Source organism: Pristiophorus japonicus, chromosome 14, assembly GCF_044704955.1.
Source record: "Pristiophorus japonicus isolate sPriJap1 chromosome 14, sPriJap1.hap1, whole genome shotgun sequence".
NCBI lineage: Eukaryota > Metazoa > Chordata > Chondrichthyes > Pristiophoridae > Pristiophorus > Pristiophorus japonicus.
In genome coordinates, this window is record NC_091990.1 from 90,171,165 (window position 1) to 90,190,608 (window position 19,444).

Sequence of the window (19,444 nt, forward strand, 5' to 3'; positions counted from 1 at the left end):
TCCCTGTGAGCAGTGAGGAAAATTACCAATTATAAAAGAGAGAAATTGAAGCAAATCACTCAAAATATATATTTTTTAATTCTTTAAGCAATTTTATGCAGGAGCTGAAATTTCCATTTTGAACATGTATTAACATAAAGAAGACATAATAAATTACACATTTTACAGCAGGATTAAACTTACCTAAAAAAACTATCTCGTGTCTTTAAATACTTTCATCGGTGTTTGACATGGCTGACCACTCCATCCTTCAATACCTCTCCACCGTCGTCCAGCTGGGTGGGACTGCACTCACCTGGTTTCATTCTTATCTATCTAAACATAGCCAGGGAATCACCTGCAATGGCTTTTCTTCCCGCTCCCGCATCGTTACCTCTGATGCCTCCCAACGACCTATCCTTGGCCCCTCCTATTTCTCAGCTGCATGCTGTCCCTTGACGACATCATCCGATCATCCGAAAACACAGCGTCAGTTTCCACATGTACGCTGATGACACCCAGCTCTACCTCAATACCACTTGTCTCAACCCCTCCAGGTCTCTTAATTGTCAGACTGCTTGTCCAACATCCAGTTCTGGATGAGCAAAATTTCTCTCCAATTAAATATTGGGAAGATCAAAGCCATTGTCTTCGGTCCCCGTCACAAACTCCATTCCCTAGCCACCGACTCCATCCCTCTCCCTAACATCTGTCTGAGGCTGAACCACTGTTCGCAACCTTGGTGTCATATTTGATCCTGAAATGAGCTTTCGACCACATATCCGCAGCATAACTAAGACCACCTGTTTCCGCCTCCGTAACATCGCCCATCTCCGCCCTTGCCTCGGCTCATCCGCTGCTGAAACCCTCATCCATGCCTTTGTTACCTCTGGACTTGACTATTCCAACGCACACCTGGCTGGCTCCCACATTCTACCCTACGTAAAATAAAGGTTATCCAAAATTTGCTGCCCATGCTGCGGCTCGGTATCAATTTTTTTTGGTCTCAATACTCCTGTGAAGCACCTTGGAACGTTTCACTACGGTAAAGACGCTATATAAATACAAGTTGTTGTTGCTGAAGATTGATCAGATCAAGGTTTGAAAGTTCATCAGAAATGAGAGGTTAGTAACAGAGGTTGGTTTTAGTTCCCGAGTGTGGAAACATAGAAAATAGCTGCAGGAGTAGGCCATTCGGCCCTTCGAGCCTGCAGACTTGAAGGTTTAGAAAGTTAGTAAAAGCTAGTTGTAATTAGTCACATCACTCAATGAAGTCTCCTGGAGCTTGCTTGACAGCCTTCAGGGATCAGAGAGGAAGCTCCCAGAGCCTTTTCCTAAACTAAAGTTTTTTTTCCTCATCTTTTATTTCCTCTCCCAGGAGACTGCATACCTTGGGAGTGTGTGCCTGATGCTGCATGTAGGCTGCACTGTGTCTGGATGAGACATGGTAGATGTGCCATTTGGTCTTTTCCTGCCCTTGTTCATTATGTTCATATAGAGCGCAAATATCAGGGTAACAAGTTCTTAAAAGTAACAATATTTTTCCTACTCTTCTGGCCTCCAGGTGCTTGCAGCCTTCAGTACTATGCCGTAGTAACTACTCTTCGTGTCTTGAGCCCAGGCAGTAGAGATCGGCAGGCTATTTGACCATGGAGGACAGCTGAACCCAATCCTGCTCTCATCTGATACATGTGTGGGTGCACTCCAGGAGGCGAGGTTGAGGAACTTTGGATAATCTTCTCCCGTCCTTGCTCCAGCATTCTCAGACCAATTAGATTACTGCAACTTACTGCCTGGCTGAGATCAGTTAACATGACCCTGGGACATGTTTTTGACCTGCATGCCTCAGTGCTATCCTGAGCTATGCCCTTAGCCCACTTGGGAATCAAGAGGAGCTCCAGTTTTACTGTTATAGGTGGCCGTGCCTTCTGTTGCCTAGTCCCTAAGCTCTGGAATCCTTGCCTAAGCCACTCTGCCTCTCTTTCCTCCTTTAAGATGCTCCTTAAAACATATCTCTTTAACCAAACTTTTGGTCACCTGCCCTAATTTCTCCTTATACAGCTCGGTCTCAAATTTTGTGTCTCATTATACTCCTGTGAAGCGCCTTGGGATGTTTTACTATGTAAAGCTGCTATATAAATACAAGTTGTTCTTATTTCAACTAACCAACAGTTTGAGTCCCACACAATCATGCGCCTTACCTTGCCCCGGAAGGTTGAAATGGATGCTCTTGTGTGCCTTCATGGTCACAATCAAAGTCACTTCTTCTGGATTGCTTCCTTGAAACAGCTGATCTTCAGAAGGTCTTAATATTGTTTTATTTACAAACCTAAAATTTGAATTCTGTTACTGGGCTCGCACAAGTCCCTCTTAAATGAGTTTAAATAACTTTTCTTACCTATTTTCTTCTCATTTGAGAAGATGAGTTTGCGCCAAAAAATGCAAAATGTGCAGTCAAAAGGCATTCTATTGCTGGTGGGTGGTAGCATAGGGACTTGGGCCACTATGGGATTGGTCACCAAGACTGACAGACGGCCTGAGGAGCCAATCGGGGATGGATACATGCTGGTGATGTCACAAAAGGCAACATCTGCCTCTGGTTTTCTGGTGTATGCCTGAAGTGTACAGTAGGGAGTGAGAAATGCGGCAAAAAAGCTAGAAGGGGAGATGCAATACAGCCTCTACAACAAAGTAAGGTAATTCAGGAAGACAGAATTGAAGGCTAAATTAAAATAAAAATTTTGATTTTACAATTTAGGTAAATACAATTTGCTCAGCCCTGACCCATAGGTTAAATGAGTGCAAATGCTGAATCAATCATAAGGAATCCACATTAGGGAACATGCCTACTGCAAGATCCTTAATAAGAGGTCTTAGGTGTGATTTATTAAAAGCTCGGGTTAATGCAGGTAAAATTGTGCAGAAATCTTTGAAGACGCTTTGGAAATTGCAAATAATTGCTCCGAAACTCACATTAACAGTTGGATGTTTGATAATTGCTATGTCTGACTTGAAAAATGTTAATATACTGCATTTCATCACTCCCCATTATATAACCTGTAGATTTCCTTTGATTTAATTTGATCCACTTTATCAACTAGAATGCCAACACTCATTGACACCTTCAGGAGAGAATGTTGGGATGGGCAGGAGGCTGGCTGACTAGGAGGAGCAAAAATACTTTGCAGTGAAAGTTCCTTCCCTCTCCCCTCCAAAGTACTGCTGTTCTTTAAGCAACAACTTTACTTTTCTAAGTTGCTCTGAACCCCTGCAGCTTTCTCAAGTTATTTTTCTGCCCAGTTTTATCTCTTCTGTTGTAGGTACTCACTCTTGCTTGAGTACAGTCTCATGGATGCTGGGAAGCCAAAGTTCGTGTGTACGCTTAGATGGCCACGCCATTGGATGCCTGCCCATCTGTTACTAGAATTTTTAAGAAAATAAATTGCCAACCACAGTCATCAGTGCAAGTTAGTGTCCAATTTGTGCACAGCAAATCTTGCAGCAATCACACAACAGCCCGAGGATCCTTTTGTAAACAGCCAAGCTTCTGGTTATTACCAAACGTTTTAATCAGACACTGTCAGATGTCCCATTTGTTGCTCACAAGCTGCAGATAAAGCCCATGTATATGGCAGGTTCAAGTGTGAGAGATGCAGATATGGGTGGGGCGTATCTTGGAGACCGATACTGTACTGAGAGGTGTCTGGGTGAGAGGATAGGTTTGGTGCACGGCTAAGCTGGGCTGTGAATTCGATGGGATTGGCTGTTCGGGACATGGGTTCTGGTTGAGCCTGTAACCCAGGACCCAAGCTTAACCCAAGGTTGAATTGTAGTTTGGAAGCCAGGAATACAGACAGAGAGATTGTGGTTCATGTGGGGGCACTGCAGCTTGGCAGAGGTTGACGTGAGATTGTGGGCCTTGGAAGGCTGGACATGGGGATGATAGCTTGGGAAATAGGTAACAGGTTTGGGGCTGTCTGCAGTGTGTGGACGAGCTGGGCTGTGACATAGGTGTGGGAAGGAATATCCAGCTGGAGATTTCTCTCAATCATAGAATGGAAGGCCATTCAGCCTGTGCCGACTCTCAGCTAGTCCTACTCCCCTGCCCTTTGCCTGTCGCCCTCCATTTTTTCCCCCTTCAGATACGTACCCAACTCCCTTCTGAAAGATAAAATTGAGTCTGCCTCTAGCACCCTTTCAGGCAGTGCATTCCAGATCTTAACTACTCGCTGCGTAAAAAAGTTTTTTCTAATGTCACATAGAAACATAGAAAATAGGTGCAGGAGCAGGCCATTCAGCCCTTCTAGCCTGCACCGCCATTCAATGAGTTCATGGTTCTTTTGCCAATCACCTTAAATCTGTGTCCTCTGGTTCACGACCCTTCTGCCAGTGGGAACAGTTTCTCTCTATCTACTTGGTCCACACCTTTAGGGTCTTTAAGTCAGTTGTAAATGGCTCATGAGATGACAGCTCTGGCAATTCTATGGTATTAACAGCTCAGTATTTGTGTATGAAAACCAGCTTAGTATTTAGAGCTTCTGCACAGATTCTGCTCCTTAGCAGAAACCCCATCAGTCAGTACTAACCTGACTTTGTTAAGTCACCATCACTATCTGCAGGCCACGTCTTTTCATCCAGTGGGGAGAGTTTGAGTTGTCCAAGTGCATTGGAAGTATCATCGGACACCAGATCGTCTTGTAAATCCACCAACAGATCAGTTGCTGCCATAGCTGATATTTCACCTAAATAAATTGTAAAGAAGATTTACAAAAATGATCTGCTAAAAGTAGACCAGTTCTGGCAAAAGCAGAGGTGTTGTACTGTGTCCAGTAGTTTCATACTTTAAGTCAACCAGTTTTCTAATAACTAGGATTCAGATGGAAATGAACTTCACTTGCCGGGAGGTTAGAGACAAATTGACAACGGACCCAGAATTCCCTTTCTTGATCACTAACAAGTGACCCTTTGTTCTCACATTGTTACTAAGAACATAGGAAATAGGAACAGGAGTAGGCCATTTGGCCCCTCGAGCCTACTCCGCCATTCAATAAGATCATGGCTGATCTGATCATGGACTCAGCGCCACCTGCCCATTCCCCATAACCCTGCACTCCCTTATCGCTCAAAAATCTGTCCATCTCCGCCTTAAATATATTCAATGACCCAGCCTCCACAGCTCTCCTGGGGCAGAGAATTCCACAGATTTACAACCCTCAAGAAGAAATTTCTTCTCATCTCAAAATGGGCAGCCCCTTATTCTAAGTCTATGTCGCCTAGTTTTAGTTTCCCCAAATGTGGAAATATCCTCTCTGCATCCACCTTGTGGAGCCTCCTCATTATCTTATATGTTTCGATAAGATCACCTCATTCTTCTGAACTCCAATGTGTATCGGCCCAACCTGCTCAACCTATCTTCATACATCAACCCCCTCATCTCCGGAATCAACCTCGTGAACCTTCTCTGAACAGCCTACAATGCAAGGAGGACAAAGGGTTTGATTAGGGCAGGGAAAATGGAGTATGAGAAGAAGCTTGCAGGGAACATTAAGACGGATTGCAAAACTTTCTATAGATATGTAAAGAGAAAAAGGTTAGTAAAGACAAACGTAGGTCCCCTGCAGTCAGAATCAGGGGAAGTCATAACGGGGAACAAAGAAATGGCGGACCAATTGAACAAGTACTTTGGTTCGGTATTCACGAAGGAGGACACGAACAACCTTCCGGTTATAAAAGGGGTCGGGGGGTCTAGTAAGGAGGAGGAACTGAGGGAAATCCTTATTAGCCGGGAAATTGTGTTGGGGAAATTGATGGGATTGAAGGCCGATAAATCCCCAGGGCCTGATGGACTGCATCCCAGAGTACTTAAGGAGGTGGCCTTGGAAATAGTGGATGCGTTGACAGTCATTTTCCAACATTCCATTGACTCTGAATCAGTTCCTATGGAGTGGAGGGTAGCCAATGTAACCCCACTTTTTAAAAAAGGAGGGAGAGAGAAAACAGGGAATTATAGACCGGTCAGCCTGACATCGGTAGTGGGTAAAATGATGGAATCAATTATTAAGGATGTCATAGCAGTGCATTTGGAAAGAGGTGACATGATAGGTCCAAGTCAGCATGGATTTGTGAAAGGGAAATCATGCTTGACAAATCTTCTGGAATTTTTTGAGGATGTTTCCAGTAGAGTGGACAAGGGAGAACCAGTTGATGTGGTATATTTGGACTTTCAGAAGGCGTTCGACAAGGTCCCACACAAGAGATTGATGTGCAAAGTTAGAGCACATGGGATTGGGGATAGTGTGCTGACATGGATTGAGAACTGGTTGTCAGACAGGAAGCAAAGAGTAGGAGTAAATGGGTACTTTTCAGAATGGCAGGCAGTGACTAGTGGGGTACCGCAAGGTTCTGTGCTGGGGCCCCAGCTGTTTACACTGTACATTAATGATTTAGATGAGGGGATTAAATGTAGTATCTCCAAATTTGCGGATGACACTAAGTTGGGTGGCAGTGTGAGCTGCGAGGAGGATGCTGTGAGGCTGCAGAGCGACTTGGATAGGTTAGGTGAGTGGGCAAATGCATGGCAGATGAAGTATAATGTGGATAAATGTGAGGTTATCCACTTTGGTGGTAAAAACAGAGAGACAGACTATTATCTGAATGGTGACAGATTAGGAAAAGGGGAGGTGCAAAGAGACCTGGGTGTCATGGTACATCAGTCATTGAAGGTTGGCATGCAGGTGCAGCAGGCGGTTAAGAAAGCAAATGGCACGTTGGCCTTCATAGAGAGGGGATTTGAGTACAGGGGCAGGGAGGTGTTGCTACAGTTGTACAGGGCCTTGGTGAGGCCACATCTGGAGTATTGTGTACAGTTTTGGTCTCCTAACCTGAGGAAGGACATTCTTGCTATTGAGGGAGTGCAGCGAAGGTTCACCAGACTGATTCCCGGGATGGCGGGACTGACCTATCAAGAAAGACTGGATCAACTGGGCTTGTATTCACTGGAGTTCAGAAGAATGAGAGGGGACCTCATAGAAACATTTAAAATTCTGACGGGGTTAGACAGGTTAGATGCAGGAAGAATGTTCCCAATGTTGGGGAAGTCCAGAACCAGAGGTCACAGTCTAAGGATAAGGGGTAAGCCATTTAGGACCGAGATGCGGAGGAACTTCTTCACCCAGAGAGTGGTGAACCTGTGGAATTCTCTACCACAGAAAGTTGTTGAGGCAATTCACTAAATATATTCAAAAAGGAGTTAGATGAGGTCCTTACTACTCGGGGGATCAAGGGGTATGGCGAGAAAGCAGGAATGGGGTACTGAAGTTGAATGTTCAGCCATGAACTCATTGAATGGCGGTGCAGGCTAGAAGGGCCGAATGGACTACTCCTGCACCTATTTTCTATGTTTCTATGTTTCCTTAAATACGGAGACCAAAACTATATGCAGTACTCCAGGTGTGGCCTCACCAATACCCTGTACAGTTGTAACAGGACTTCTCTGCTTTTATACTCTATCCCCCTTGCAATAAAGGCCAACATTCCATTTGCCTTCCTGATTACTTGTTGTACCTGCATACTAACTTTTTGTGTTTCATGCACAAGGACCCCCAGGTCTCTCTGCACTGCAGCACATTGCAATTTTTCTCCATTTAAATTATAATTTGCTTTTCTATTATTTAAACCAAAGTCGATACCCTAACATTTTCCCACATTATACTCCATCTATCAAATTTTTGCCCACTCACTTAGCCTGTCTATATCCCTTTGCAGATTGTGTGTGTCCTCCTCACAATTTGCTTTCCCAGCCATCTTTGTATCAGCAAACCTGGCTATATTACACTCAGTCCCTTCATCCAAGACATTAATATAGACTGTAAATAGTTGAGGACCCAGCACCGATCCCTGCGGCACCCCACTAGTCACTGTTTGCCAACCGGAAAATTACCCATTTATCCCAACTCTGTTTTCTGTTAGTTAGCCAATCCTCTATCCATGCTAATATATTACCCTCAACAAGAGCTTTTATCTTGTGCAGTAACCTCTTATGTGGCACCTTATCGAATGCCTTCTGGAAATCCAAATACACCACATTCACTGGTTCCCCCTTATCCACCCTGCTCATTACATCCTCAAAGAATTCCAGCAAATTTGTCAAAACATGATTTCCCTTTCATAAAACTATACTGACTCTGCTTGATTGAATTGTGCTTTTCCAAATGTCTCACTACAGCTTCCTTAATAATGGACTCCAGCATTTTCCCAACGACAGATGTTAATCTAGCTGGTCTATAGTTTCCTGCTTTTTGTCTGCCTCCTTTTTTAAATAGGTACGTTACATTTGCATTTTCCAATTTGCTGGGACCGCCCCAGAATCCAGGGAATTTTAGTAGATTACAACCAATGCATCCAGTATCTCTGCAACCACTTCTCTTAAGACCCTCGGATGTAAACCTTCAGATCCAGGGGACTTGTCCGCCTTTAGTCCCATTATTTTACCTAGTACTACTTCAGTAGTGATAGTGATTGTATTAGGTTCCTCCCTACCTATAGCCCCTTGATTATCCACTATTGGGATGTTTTTAGTGTCTTCTACCGTGAAGACCGATACAAAATATTTGTTCAACGTCTCTGCCATTTCCCTGTTTTCCATTATTAATTCCCCAGTCTCATCCTCCAGGGGACAAACATTTACTTTTGCCACTCTTTTCCTTTTTATGTACCTGTAGAAACTCTTGCTATCTGTTTTTATATTTCGTGCTAGTTTCCTTTCATAATCTATCTTCCCTCTATTTATCATTTTTTTAGTCATTCTCTCCTGGCTTTTAAAAATTTCCCAATCCTCTGGCCTCCCACTAGTCTTGGCCACATCGTATGCCTTTGTTTTCAATTTGATACCATCCCTTATTTCCTTAGCGAGCCACGGATGGTTATCCCTTCTCAGTCTTTCCTTCTCATTGCGATATATTTTTAGTGCGAGTTATGAAATTTCGCCTTAAATGTCTGCCACTGCTCATCAACCGTCCCATACTTTAGTCTATTTTCCCAGCCAACTCTGCCCTCATACCTTTGTAGTCTCCTTTATTTAAGCTTAGGACCCTGGTTTGAGAAGCAACTTTCTCATCCTCCAACTGAATTTAAAATTCAACCATATTATGGTCACTTGTTCCTAGAGGATATTTTACTACGAGATCATTTATTAATGATGCCTCATTACACAGTACCAGATCTAAGATAGCCTGCTCCCTGGTTGATTCCGCAACATACTGTTCAAGGAAACTATCCCGGATACACTCCATGAACTCCTCCTCAAGGCTACCTTGGCCAATTTGCTTTGTCCAATCAATATAAAGGTTAAAATCACCCATGATTATTGCCGTTCCTTTACTACAAGCCTCCATTATTTCTTGATTTATACTCCGTCCAACAGTGTAGCTACTGTTAAGGGGCCTACAGACGATGCCCACCAGCGACTTTTTCGCCTTATTATTCCTCATCTCCACCCAAACTGATTCAATATCTTGATTGTCTGAGCCCATATTGTTTCTCTGACGTACTGATCCCATCCTTTATTAACAGTGCCACCTCCTTTTCCTTGCTGCCTGTCCTTCGGAATTGTCAAATACCCCGGAATATTTAGCTCCAGTCCTGGTCACCTTGCAGCCACGTCTCTGTAATGGCTATCAGATCATACTCATTTGTATCTTTGTGCCATCAACTCTTCTATTTTGTTACGAATGCTACGTGCATTTAGACTCAGCTGTGGTGCCCCTCTACATCCCCACAGACTATGTACAATTCTGGAAAGGAAACGTTAGCAACGAGCACCGGCACCATCCATGGAATCACATCCCAGCAAGAGTTGTGACCTTGGACGAGGGAAGTAGTAACATTAAATTCTGTTGATTAAAAAAAGTGGTGAATTTTAATTTGGATTTTGGGCCCTGGGGACTGAACTCAAAGGTTAAATGGTCACATTTGTGCAGCTTTCAAAACAATAGGTTTATTATCATAACTTTTTGTTTAAACGCAGGCTGTCGTGCAATATTCCTTGAAATGAAATTTTGCACGCCCATCATTTCCACGCAGGAAGGATAGAATAAAAGGAAAAGGAGGTGGGGTAGCATTGCTTGTTAAGGAGGAGATTAAGGCAATAGTTAGGAAGGACATTAGCTTGGATGATGTGGAATCTATATGGGTAGAGCTGCAGAACACCAAAGGGCAAAAAACGTTAGTGGGAGTTGTGTATAGACCTCCAAACAGTAGTAGTGATGTTGGGGAGGGCATCAAACAGGAAATTAGGGGTGCATGCAATAAAGGTGCAGCAGTTATAATGGGTAACTTTAATATGCACATAGATTGGGCTAACCAAACTGGAAGCAATACGGTAGAGGAGGATTTCCTGGAGTGCATAAGGGATGGTTTTTTAGACCAATATGTCGAGGAACCAACTAGGGGGGAGGCCATCTTAGACTGGGTGTTGTGTAATGAGAGAGGATTAATTAGCAATCTCGTTGTGCGAGGCCCCTTGGGGAAGAGTGACCATAATATGGTGGAATTCTGCATTAGGATGGAGAATGAAACAGTTAATTCAGAGACCATGGTCCAGAACTTAAAGAAGGCTAACTTTGAAGGTATGAGGCGTGAATTGGCTGGGATGGATTGGCGAATGATACTTAAGGGGTTGACTGTGGATGGGCAATGGCAGACATTTAGAGACCGCATGGATGAACTACAACAATTGTACATTCCTGTCTGGCATAAAAATAAAAAAGGGAAGGTGGCTCAACCGTGGCTATCAAGGGAAATCAGGGATAGTATTAAAGCCAAGGAAGTGGCATACAAATTGGCCAGAAATAGCAGCGAACCTGGGGACTGGGAGAAATTTAGAACTCAGCAGAGGAGGACAAAGGGTTTGATTAGGGCAGGGAAAATGGAGTATGAGAAGAAGCTTGCAGGGAACATTAAGACGGATTGCAAAACTTTCTATAGATATGTAAAGAGAAAAAGGTTAGTAAAGACAAACGTAGGTCCCCTGCAGTCAGAATCAGGGGAAGTCATAACGGGGAACAAAGAAATGGCGGACCAATTGAACAAGTACTTTGGTTCGGTATTCACGAAGGAGGACACAAACAACCTTCCGGTTATAAAAGGGGTCGGAGGGTCTAGTAAGGAGGAGGAACTGAGGGAAATCCTTATTAGCCGGGAAATTGTGTTGGGGAAATTGATGGGATTGAAGGCCGATAAATCCCCAGGGCCTGATGGACTGCATCCCAGAGTACTTAAGGAGGTGGCCTTGGAAATAGCGGATGCATTGACAGTCATTTTCCAACATTCCATTGACTCTGGATCAGTTCCTATAGAGTGGAAGGTAGCCAATGTAACACCACATATTTTAAAATAGGAGGGAGATAGAAAACAGGGAATTATAGACCGGTCAGCCTGACATCGGTAGTGGGTAAAATGATGGAATCAATTATTAAGGATGTCATAGCAGTGCATTTGGAAAGAGGTGACATGATAGGTCCAAGTCAGCATGGATTTGTGAAAGGGAAATCATGCTTGACAAATCTTCTGGAATTTTTTGAGGATGTTTCCAGTAGAGTGGACAAGGGAGAACCAGTTGATGTGGTATATTTGGACTTTCAGAAGGCGTTCGACAAGGTCCCACACAAGAGATTGATGTGCAAAGTTAGAGCACATGGGATTGGGGATAGTGTGCTGACATGGATTGAGAACTGGTTGTCAGACAGGAAGCAAAGAGTAGGAGTAAATGGGTACTTTTCAGAATGGCAGGCAGTGACTAGTGGGGTACCGCAAGGTTCTGTGCTGGGGCCCCAGCTGTTTACACTGTACATTAATGATTTAGATGAGGGGATTAAATGTAGTATCTCCAAATTTGCGGATGACACTAAGTTGGGTGGCAGTGTGAGCTGCGAGGAGGATGCTGTGAGGCTGCAGAGCGACTTGGATAGGTTAGGTGAGTGGGCAAATGCATGGCAGATGAAGTATAATGTGGATAAATGTGAGGTTATCCACTTTGGTGGTAAAAACAGAGAGACAGACTATTATCTGAATGGTGACAGATTAGGAAAAGGGGAGGTGCAAAGAGACCTGGGTGTCATGGTACATCAGTCATTGAAGGTTGGCATGCAGGTGCAGCAGGTGGTTAAGAAAGCAAATGGCATGTTGGCCTTCATAGCAAGGGGATTTGAGTGCAGAGGCAGGAAGGTGTTGCTACAGTTGTACAGGGCATTGGTGAGGCCACACCTGGAGTATTGTGTACAGTTTTGGTCTCCTAACCTGAGGAAGGACATTCTTGCTATTGAGGGAGTGCAGCGAAGGTTCACCAGACTGATTCCCGGGATGGCGGGACTGACCTATCAAGAAAGACTGGATCAACTGGGCTTGTATTCACTGGAGTTCAGAAGAATGAGGGGACCTCATAGAAACATTTAAAATTCTGACGGGGTTAGACAGGTTAGATGCAGGAAGAATGTTCCCAATATTGGGGAAGTCCAGAACCAGAGGTCACAGTCTAAGGATAAGGGGTAAGCCATTTAGGACCGAGATGCGGAGGAACCTCTTCACCCAGAGAGTGGTGAATCTGTGGAATTCTCTACCACAGAAAGTTGTTGAGGCCAATTCACTAAATATATTCAAAAAGGAGTTAGATGAGGTCCTTACTACTAGGGGGATCAAGGGGTATGGCGAGAAAGCAGGAATGGGGTACTGAAGTTGAATGTTCAGCCATGAACTCACTGAATGGCGGTGCAGGCTAGAAGGGCCGAATGGCCTACTCCTGCACCTATTTTCTATGTTTCTATGTATGCATCAGAATCGTGAGTGTGTCTGTGAGGGGGATCCATCTTGAAAATAAACAGATGCTGTAAAACAGTGTAGCTATAGGAAGCAGAAGACAAACAGGAGCAGGCATCGGAGATGCAAACTGCTACACGCATTGTCCAGAAATCAAATAACTCAAGATAAACACCTTCATGATCCACTGTACATTACATTACTTGACTCCCTCACTGAGGCGGCATCACAACCGTACACAGGCGACCATTATTCATATGCAAGGCTCGACAGCGAGTGGCAGAAGGCTATTGAACTGTGGACATCAGCGGCATGCAGTGTCCACATACCCAGGGTCCACTGGATGGCGATTAAAAGTGTGAACCCTGAGCAATTTTCCCTTCTCGAACTCAGCTATCTGTAGCACCCTGGCTGACATCAGCTAACTCAGCACCAAATCTGGGACTTCGCTGCCGACAAGCCTCTGACACGGTGATTTCATCTCCGAAGAAGCCTTGGTTCCACATCCCCACATTTTTGTAAAGCAGACAACTTGTCGGAAAAGTTACCATGGATTCTGGAGCGTGCAAAACTTTGTGCAGACAGCAATGGATTAAAGATGATTGTTTGGGTCCAAGCTATATTTTATGCCTGTGCAAAGCCACAGGTTACACGTCGAACGCCTGCTTCTTCAATGTGACAGGGCCTCGATTCTGGATCTCACTGCTAACACATGGTTGCCAATCACTCGCTTTCTGAGTGAGCCGTCAGCAATTCTGGCCCTGCCCCGTGCTACTTGCAGTTTGTTGAAACTTTTCACCAATTTCAGAATTGTTCAATTACTGTCAGAGCCAGGTTATATTTTTTTGGGGGGGGGTGGGGGGAGCACAGGGAACAATGGTAGACAGTTGTGAGTGACACCAGTGAATCACAGCTAGTGAAGCAGTAAAAAGGGGGTTCACAGCCTATATATGCATATACCAAGACACAGGCAATGACTGATGTTCCGATGTACTGCCTGTATTCTGATCTGATCCTTGTATGTGTACGAGGTAGTGAGGACAGATTAAAGACAGATATTCTAAAGTTTGAGTTTTAAGTTAACTATAATTGTCCAACAGCTCATATCAAGGAACTTTCCCAAACAGTTGCTATAGCCAAAGGAGAAAGAAGCGATCCAACTCAGAAACACAAAGCGGTTAGGCTACAAGGTAAGGTACTTACTTATTTAACTTTAAATTTGACTTGCAGCTTGGCCTTTAAACAGTGAAAACTAGAATCTTGCCCCGAGTCAGAAGGTCCCATTCCAGAGACTTGAGCACAAATCTAGGCCGAGTCTCCAGAGCAATGCTGAGGGAGTTCTGCATGGTCAGATGAAATGTTAAACCAAGGCCCCACGTGTCCCCTCAGGTGGACATAAAAGGACCCACTATTTCTAAAAAGAGTTCTTCCTCGGTGTCCTGGCCCATATTTATCGTTCAACCAACATCATTAAAACAGACCATCCAGTTATTGCTTGTGGGGCCTTCTACATTACAACAGGGCTACACTTCAGAGGCATTTAATTGGTTGTAAAGTGCTTTGGGATGTCGAGAGGTTGTGAAAGGCACTATATAAATGCAAGTCTTTCTTTTAAATCAGATTGTAATTAAATACTTCATTATGCGAGCACTCTCTGGTACCGGGGGGAAAGTACAAAGTAAAAGGCCAACTTCCAACAATGGGACGTGAAAAATCTCGTCGAGCATTATTTTCAAAAGGGTATATAGTATTCCTTGGAAAAATTACCAGGGAATATTTTTGGACATGTTGCTTCCAGGAGGCTGGGATTATCTAGACATATCAGTCAATAATGTCACTACAGGGGGGCGTTTGGAAGGGACCTCCCTAATTTAGTGCATGTGGGAGTCAGAACTATAAGAATGTACATCTGGCAAGATATAGTTTATTTGATCCATATGATAAAAAGTATATAGAGGCACTAGAAAAGGTGCAAACAAGATTTTCAGGGATGATACCAGAACCGAGGGGTTATAACTATCAGGTAATCAGGAAGGCGAATGGAATGTTGGCTTCATTGCGAGAGGGATGGAGTACAAAAGCAGGGAGGTCCTGCTGCAACTGTATAGGGTATTGGTGAGGCCGCACCTGGAGTACTGCGTGCAGTTTTGGTCACCTTGCTTAAGGAAGGATATACTGGCTTTGGAGGGGGTACAGAGACGATTCACAAGGCTGATTCCGGAGATGAGGGGGTTACCTTATGATGATAGATTGAGTAGACTGGGTCTTTACTCGTTGGGAGTTCAGAAGGATGAGAGGTGATCTTTTAGAAACATTTAAAATAATGAAAGGGATAGACAGGATAGAGGCAGAGAGTTTGTTTCCACTGGTCGGGAAGACTAGAACTAGGGGGCACAGCCTCAAAATACGGGGGAGCCAATTTAAAATCGAGTTGAGAAGGAATTTCTTCTCCCAGAGGGTTGTGAATCTGTGGAATTCTCTGCCCAAGGAAGCAGTTGAGGCTAGCTCATTAAATGTATTCAAATCACAGATAGATAGATTCTTAACCAATAAGGGAATTAAGGGTTATGGGGAGCGGGCGGGTAAGTGGAGCTGAGTCCATGGCCAGATCAGCCATGATCTTGTTGAATGGCGGAGCAGGCTTGAGGGGCTAGATGGCCTACTCCTGTTCCATGTTCTTATGTTCTTATTAATGTTGGGGAAGTCCAGAACCAGGAGTCACCGTCTAAGGATAAGGGGTAAGCCATTTAGGACCGAGATGAGGAGAAACTTCTTCACCCAGAGAATGGTGAACCTGTGGAATTCTCTACCATAGAAAGTTGTTGAGGCCAATTCACATAATATATTCAAAAAGGAGTTAGATGTAGTCCTTACTACTAGGGGGATCAAGGGGTATGGCGAGAAAACAGGAATGGGGTACTGAAGTTGCATGTTCAGCCATGAACTCATTGAATGGCGGTGCAGGCTCGAAGGGCCAAATGGCCTACTCCTGCACCTATTTTCTATGTTTCAATGAAAGACTGAAGAGGCTGGGGCTCTTTTCTCTAGAGGAGTGATCTGATAGAGGTCTTTAAGATTATGAAAGGGTTGATAGGGTATACGTTGAAAAGTTGTTTCCACTTGTGGAGGGAGACCAAATCTAGGAGCGATAAATACAAGACAGTCACTAATAAATCCAATGGGGAATTCAGGAGCAATTCCTTATCCAGACACTGGTTAAAATGTGGAACTCGCTACCACAGGGAGTAGTTCAGGCGAATAGCAGTTGTATTCAAGAGGAATAAACACTCAAGGGAGAAAGGGACAGGATAAGTTGATAGGGTGAGATGAAAGAGGGGTGGGAGGATGCTTGCATCGGGCATAAACACCAACATGGACTAGCTGAGCCAAATGGCCTGTTTCTGCGCTGTACATTCTATATAATACGACTTATCACATGCATGCAATTAAGCCCACTGGGTTGTGCAGGCGTTAGCAAAAATATGGTACAATGCAGACTGCAAGGCTTAAAATTATTACTGTAATAGGACATTCTGGAATTATACATTAGTCACTTCAGGGGACATCAACATTTCACTTAAGCATCTGTATTTCTCAGTGCTAAAGTTGTCTGGTTTCCCTCCACTAAAGGCCAACATTCCATGTTTTTATATCTTTGGATACATAACAAAAGGGCTGTTTAAAACAAAATTTGAAGAGGTTAATGTAAAATCCGCCCCCCCACCCCAAAAAAAAAAACAGAGATGCACAAGTAAGCAACACTACCTGTGAATCAGAAGCTTCATTAATCACCCCGACACAGATGATCACGTAGTCGGAAATTGTGGGCTGATCCAAACCCTACTAAAATTGAATTAAACTATAGTTAGGCATGGTTGTTTTACATTCATTGTTGTCAAATAAGCTCACTTAGGCTTTAAAGCCTTAAAAGGGAAGAGGAGAATAATCAGCACGGGGGAAAAATTCTCCACAATAAAGTTATTGGCTTCAGTGCTGAATCATTGTGACTTCAACGTGCTGGTAAATGCTCCAAAAAAGTGAGAATAATCTAGATTGTGCATCAACATAGCTCACATCACCATTCAACAATTTCTACAACGATCTCTGGAAAAATGTCACTTTCTCAGTGATTTATAAGACAAGTGATGGTATCCCTGTAGCTTAAGTTATGACATTCCTGCTGCATTCCTGTGTAGTACTACAAAATCATACACAAGGACATTGGGCTTCAGTTTTCACAGGAAAAACAAACTGATCCCGACAACTGATAAAAAAGACCTGAAATCTAATGTTTAAAAAAAAAAAGATTTTAATTCATCCAATCGCCTTGAAGCAGTGACCTTGGTCATCGGCCTTCATTCAGGACTGTGTTTTCTTTTTAGTTGTGTGTCAGCTTTTCTGGGATATTTTTTTATGCTAGTCATCAGCTTTTCCTCAATTTGTAGGTTTCCATAGATGCCAACATCACAGTCTCGCTCAGGTATATCAGCCAAAAGACATTTGGAAAGTTTGTAATGGGGGGGTAGGGGGGTGGTGGAGAGGAGGAGGAAGAGCCAATGAGGGTACCAGTCCACTGCATCCCCCACGAGCCAGCTCCAAAACAGCATCAGTCGAGGGCTGGGAGCAGCCGCCTAGCCCTTCGTGCATAGACAAGTTTCACCCTCATCAAAAAAAGTTTAAATTACACAAAAGCTTATTCTCAGGAAACTAACACAGGCACGAGCTCAGTATTATCAGGCTGCATTGTCCAGCCCAAATAAAACAAGGCTGATCAATCAGATAGCAACATTACTTTTTTGTTGCATAACATTTCTCATATGTGGCAATGCAACCACAACAACTTGCATTTACATAGAGCCTACAATGTAGTAAACAGTCCGGAACATTTCACAAGGATCATAACCAAACAACAATCAACACTGAGCCAAATAAGGAAATTTTAGGTCCGGCGACCAAAAGTTTGGAGGGTGAGGTAGAGATTTAGGGACAGAATTCAGAGCTTGAAGTCGAGGTAGCTGAAGGCTCGGCCACCAATGGAGGAGCGATTAAAATCGGGGTTGCACAAGAGGCCAAAATTAGAATGACCGCAGATCTCGGAGAGTTGCAGGAGGTTACAGAGATGGGGAGGGGCTTTGAAAACAAGGATGAGAATTTTAAAATCAAGCTGTTGTCAAACCAGGAGGCAATGTAGGTCATCAAGCACATAGGTGGTGGGTGAGCAGGATTTGGTGTGCGTTAGGATATGTGCAGCAGAGTTTTAGATGAGCTCAAGTTTACAAAGAATGGAAGCTAGGAGGCCAGCCAGAGCATTGGAATAGTTGAGTCGAGGCAACAAAGCCATGGAGGAGGGTTTCAGCAGCAGATGAGCTAAGGCAAGGGCTGAGACAGGCAATATTAGGGAGGTGGAAATAGGCAGTTTTGGTGATGGAGCCAATATAGGGTCGGAAGCTCAGCTTAGTGTCAAATATGACGCCAAGATTGCAAACAGTCTGGTTCAGCATCAGACAGTAGAGAGGGATGGAGTCAGTGGCTAGGTAAAGAGTTTGTGGTAGGGACCGAAATTTGCTCTTCTCAATATTTAACTGGAGCAAATTTCTGCTCATTTAGAACTGGATGTTGGACAACCAGCAAGGCAGTGGAGGGGTCAAGTGAGGTGGTGGTGAGGTTGAGCTCACATCTCCTTAAAAACCACAGTGGATGTGAAATTGTTCATGTCAACAGTTTGACCTCATCATTACACAGTCAGTTTCGATATAATCCTGGTGGGAATGTTCACTGAGTGTACAACATTTAGCCAACAGCCCACAACATCGCACAATGCTGCCCGTGTGAGGGGGGGGGGGCGGGGGGGAGAGAGAGAGAGGGAAGGAGAGAGGGGGGGGGGGGAAGAGAGAGAGAGAGGGGGGGGAAAGAGAGAGAGAGAGGGGGGGGGGCGAGAGAGAGAGAGGGGGGGGGGCGAGAGAGAGAGAGGGGGGGGGGCGAGGGAGAGAGAGAGAGGGAAGGAGAGAGAGGGAAGGAGAGAGAGGGGAGGAGAGAGGGAGCAAGGAGACATTGGAGCCCCTGCAGACACTGACGGCGGGTAGCGCCTCCACCATCACCCTCCCTCCCTTCTCTCTCTCACACACACACACACACACACACACACACACACACGGAGCCGGATTGCGGCGGCTGCTGCCGTCACTCCCCCGCGGGAGTCTGGGGCCCCGGTTGTCTCCCTCTCACCTCCTCCCACTCGGCGAGCCGCTCTCGCTGTTTTGATAATTGCACCGCCAACCGGAACTGAGCGCAAACATCAGCTGGTCACATCCGGCCACTGCCCCACCTCCCACCCCCCGGAACCGGAATCGGAATCCACTTCCGCCACAGCCCATCGGTCCGTCTGCCATTACCGTCCCGCACCGCCCCAGATCTCATGTTCGATTCGCCTGACTTTACTGTCGATCCCGAAGGCAGGGACTGGAGGAGTGGATTGCACCTGTTTATTCAACGTGTCAATCAGATTTTATATCAATAAATAAAACAATTCCTCCTTGTTATCACATAATTCATTATCAGACCAATCTTTGCATATTTTGGACACCTGAATGAAAGATAGACTTACATTTATCATCATCATCATCGAACGAGGATGACTTGCTTCCACATGAGTTCA

At 44.5% G+C, this 19,444-nt stretch overlaps 1 protein-coding gene across 4 annotated transcripts in view; it reads right to left on the reverse strand.

Moving 5' to 3' along the window:
- arhgap1 (Rho GTPase activating protein 1) overlaps positions 1 to 19,091 on the reverse strand; it is a 58,372-nt gene extending 39,281 nt beyond the window's left edge. For 3 of the 4 annotated variants that reach the window (XM_070899364.1, XM_070899365.1, XM_070899361.1), the window contains exons 1-3: positions 19,015 to 19,091; positions 16,555 to 16,632; positions 4,566 to 4,721 (exon numbers count right to left, since the gene is read on the reverse strand). In XM_070899364.1, coding sequence (XP_070755465.1) covers positions 4,566 to 4,707 — 142 coding nt within the window. In that variant the 5' untranslated portion in view covers positions 4,708 to 4,721; positions 16,555 to 16,632; positions 19,015 to 19,091. The remainder of the gene's footprint in view (positions 1 to 4,565; positions 4,722 to 16,554; positions 16,633 to 19,014) is intronic. The other variant, XM_070899362.1, reaches the window with a different exon arrangement.
- Between the last annotated feature and the right edge of the window lie 353 nt (positions 19,092 to 19,444).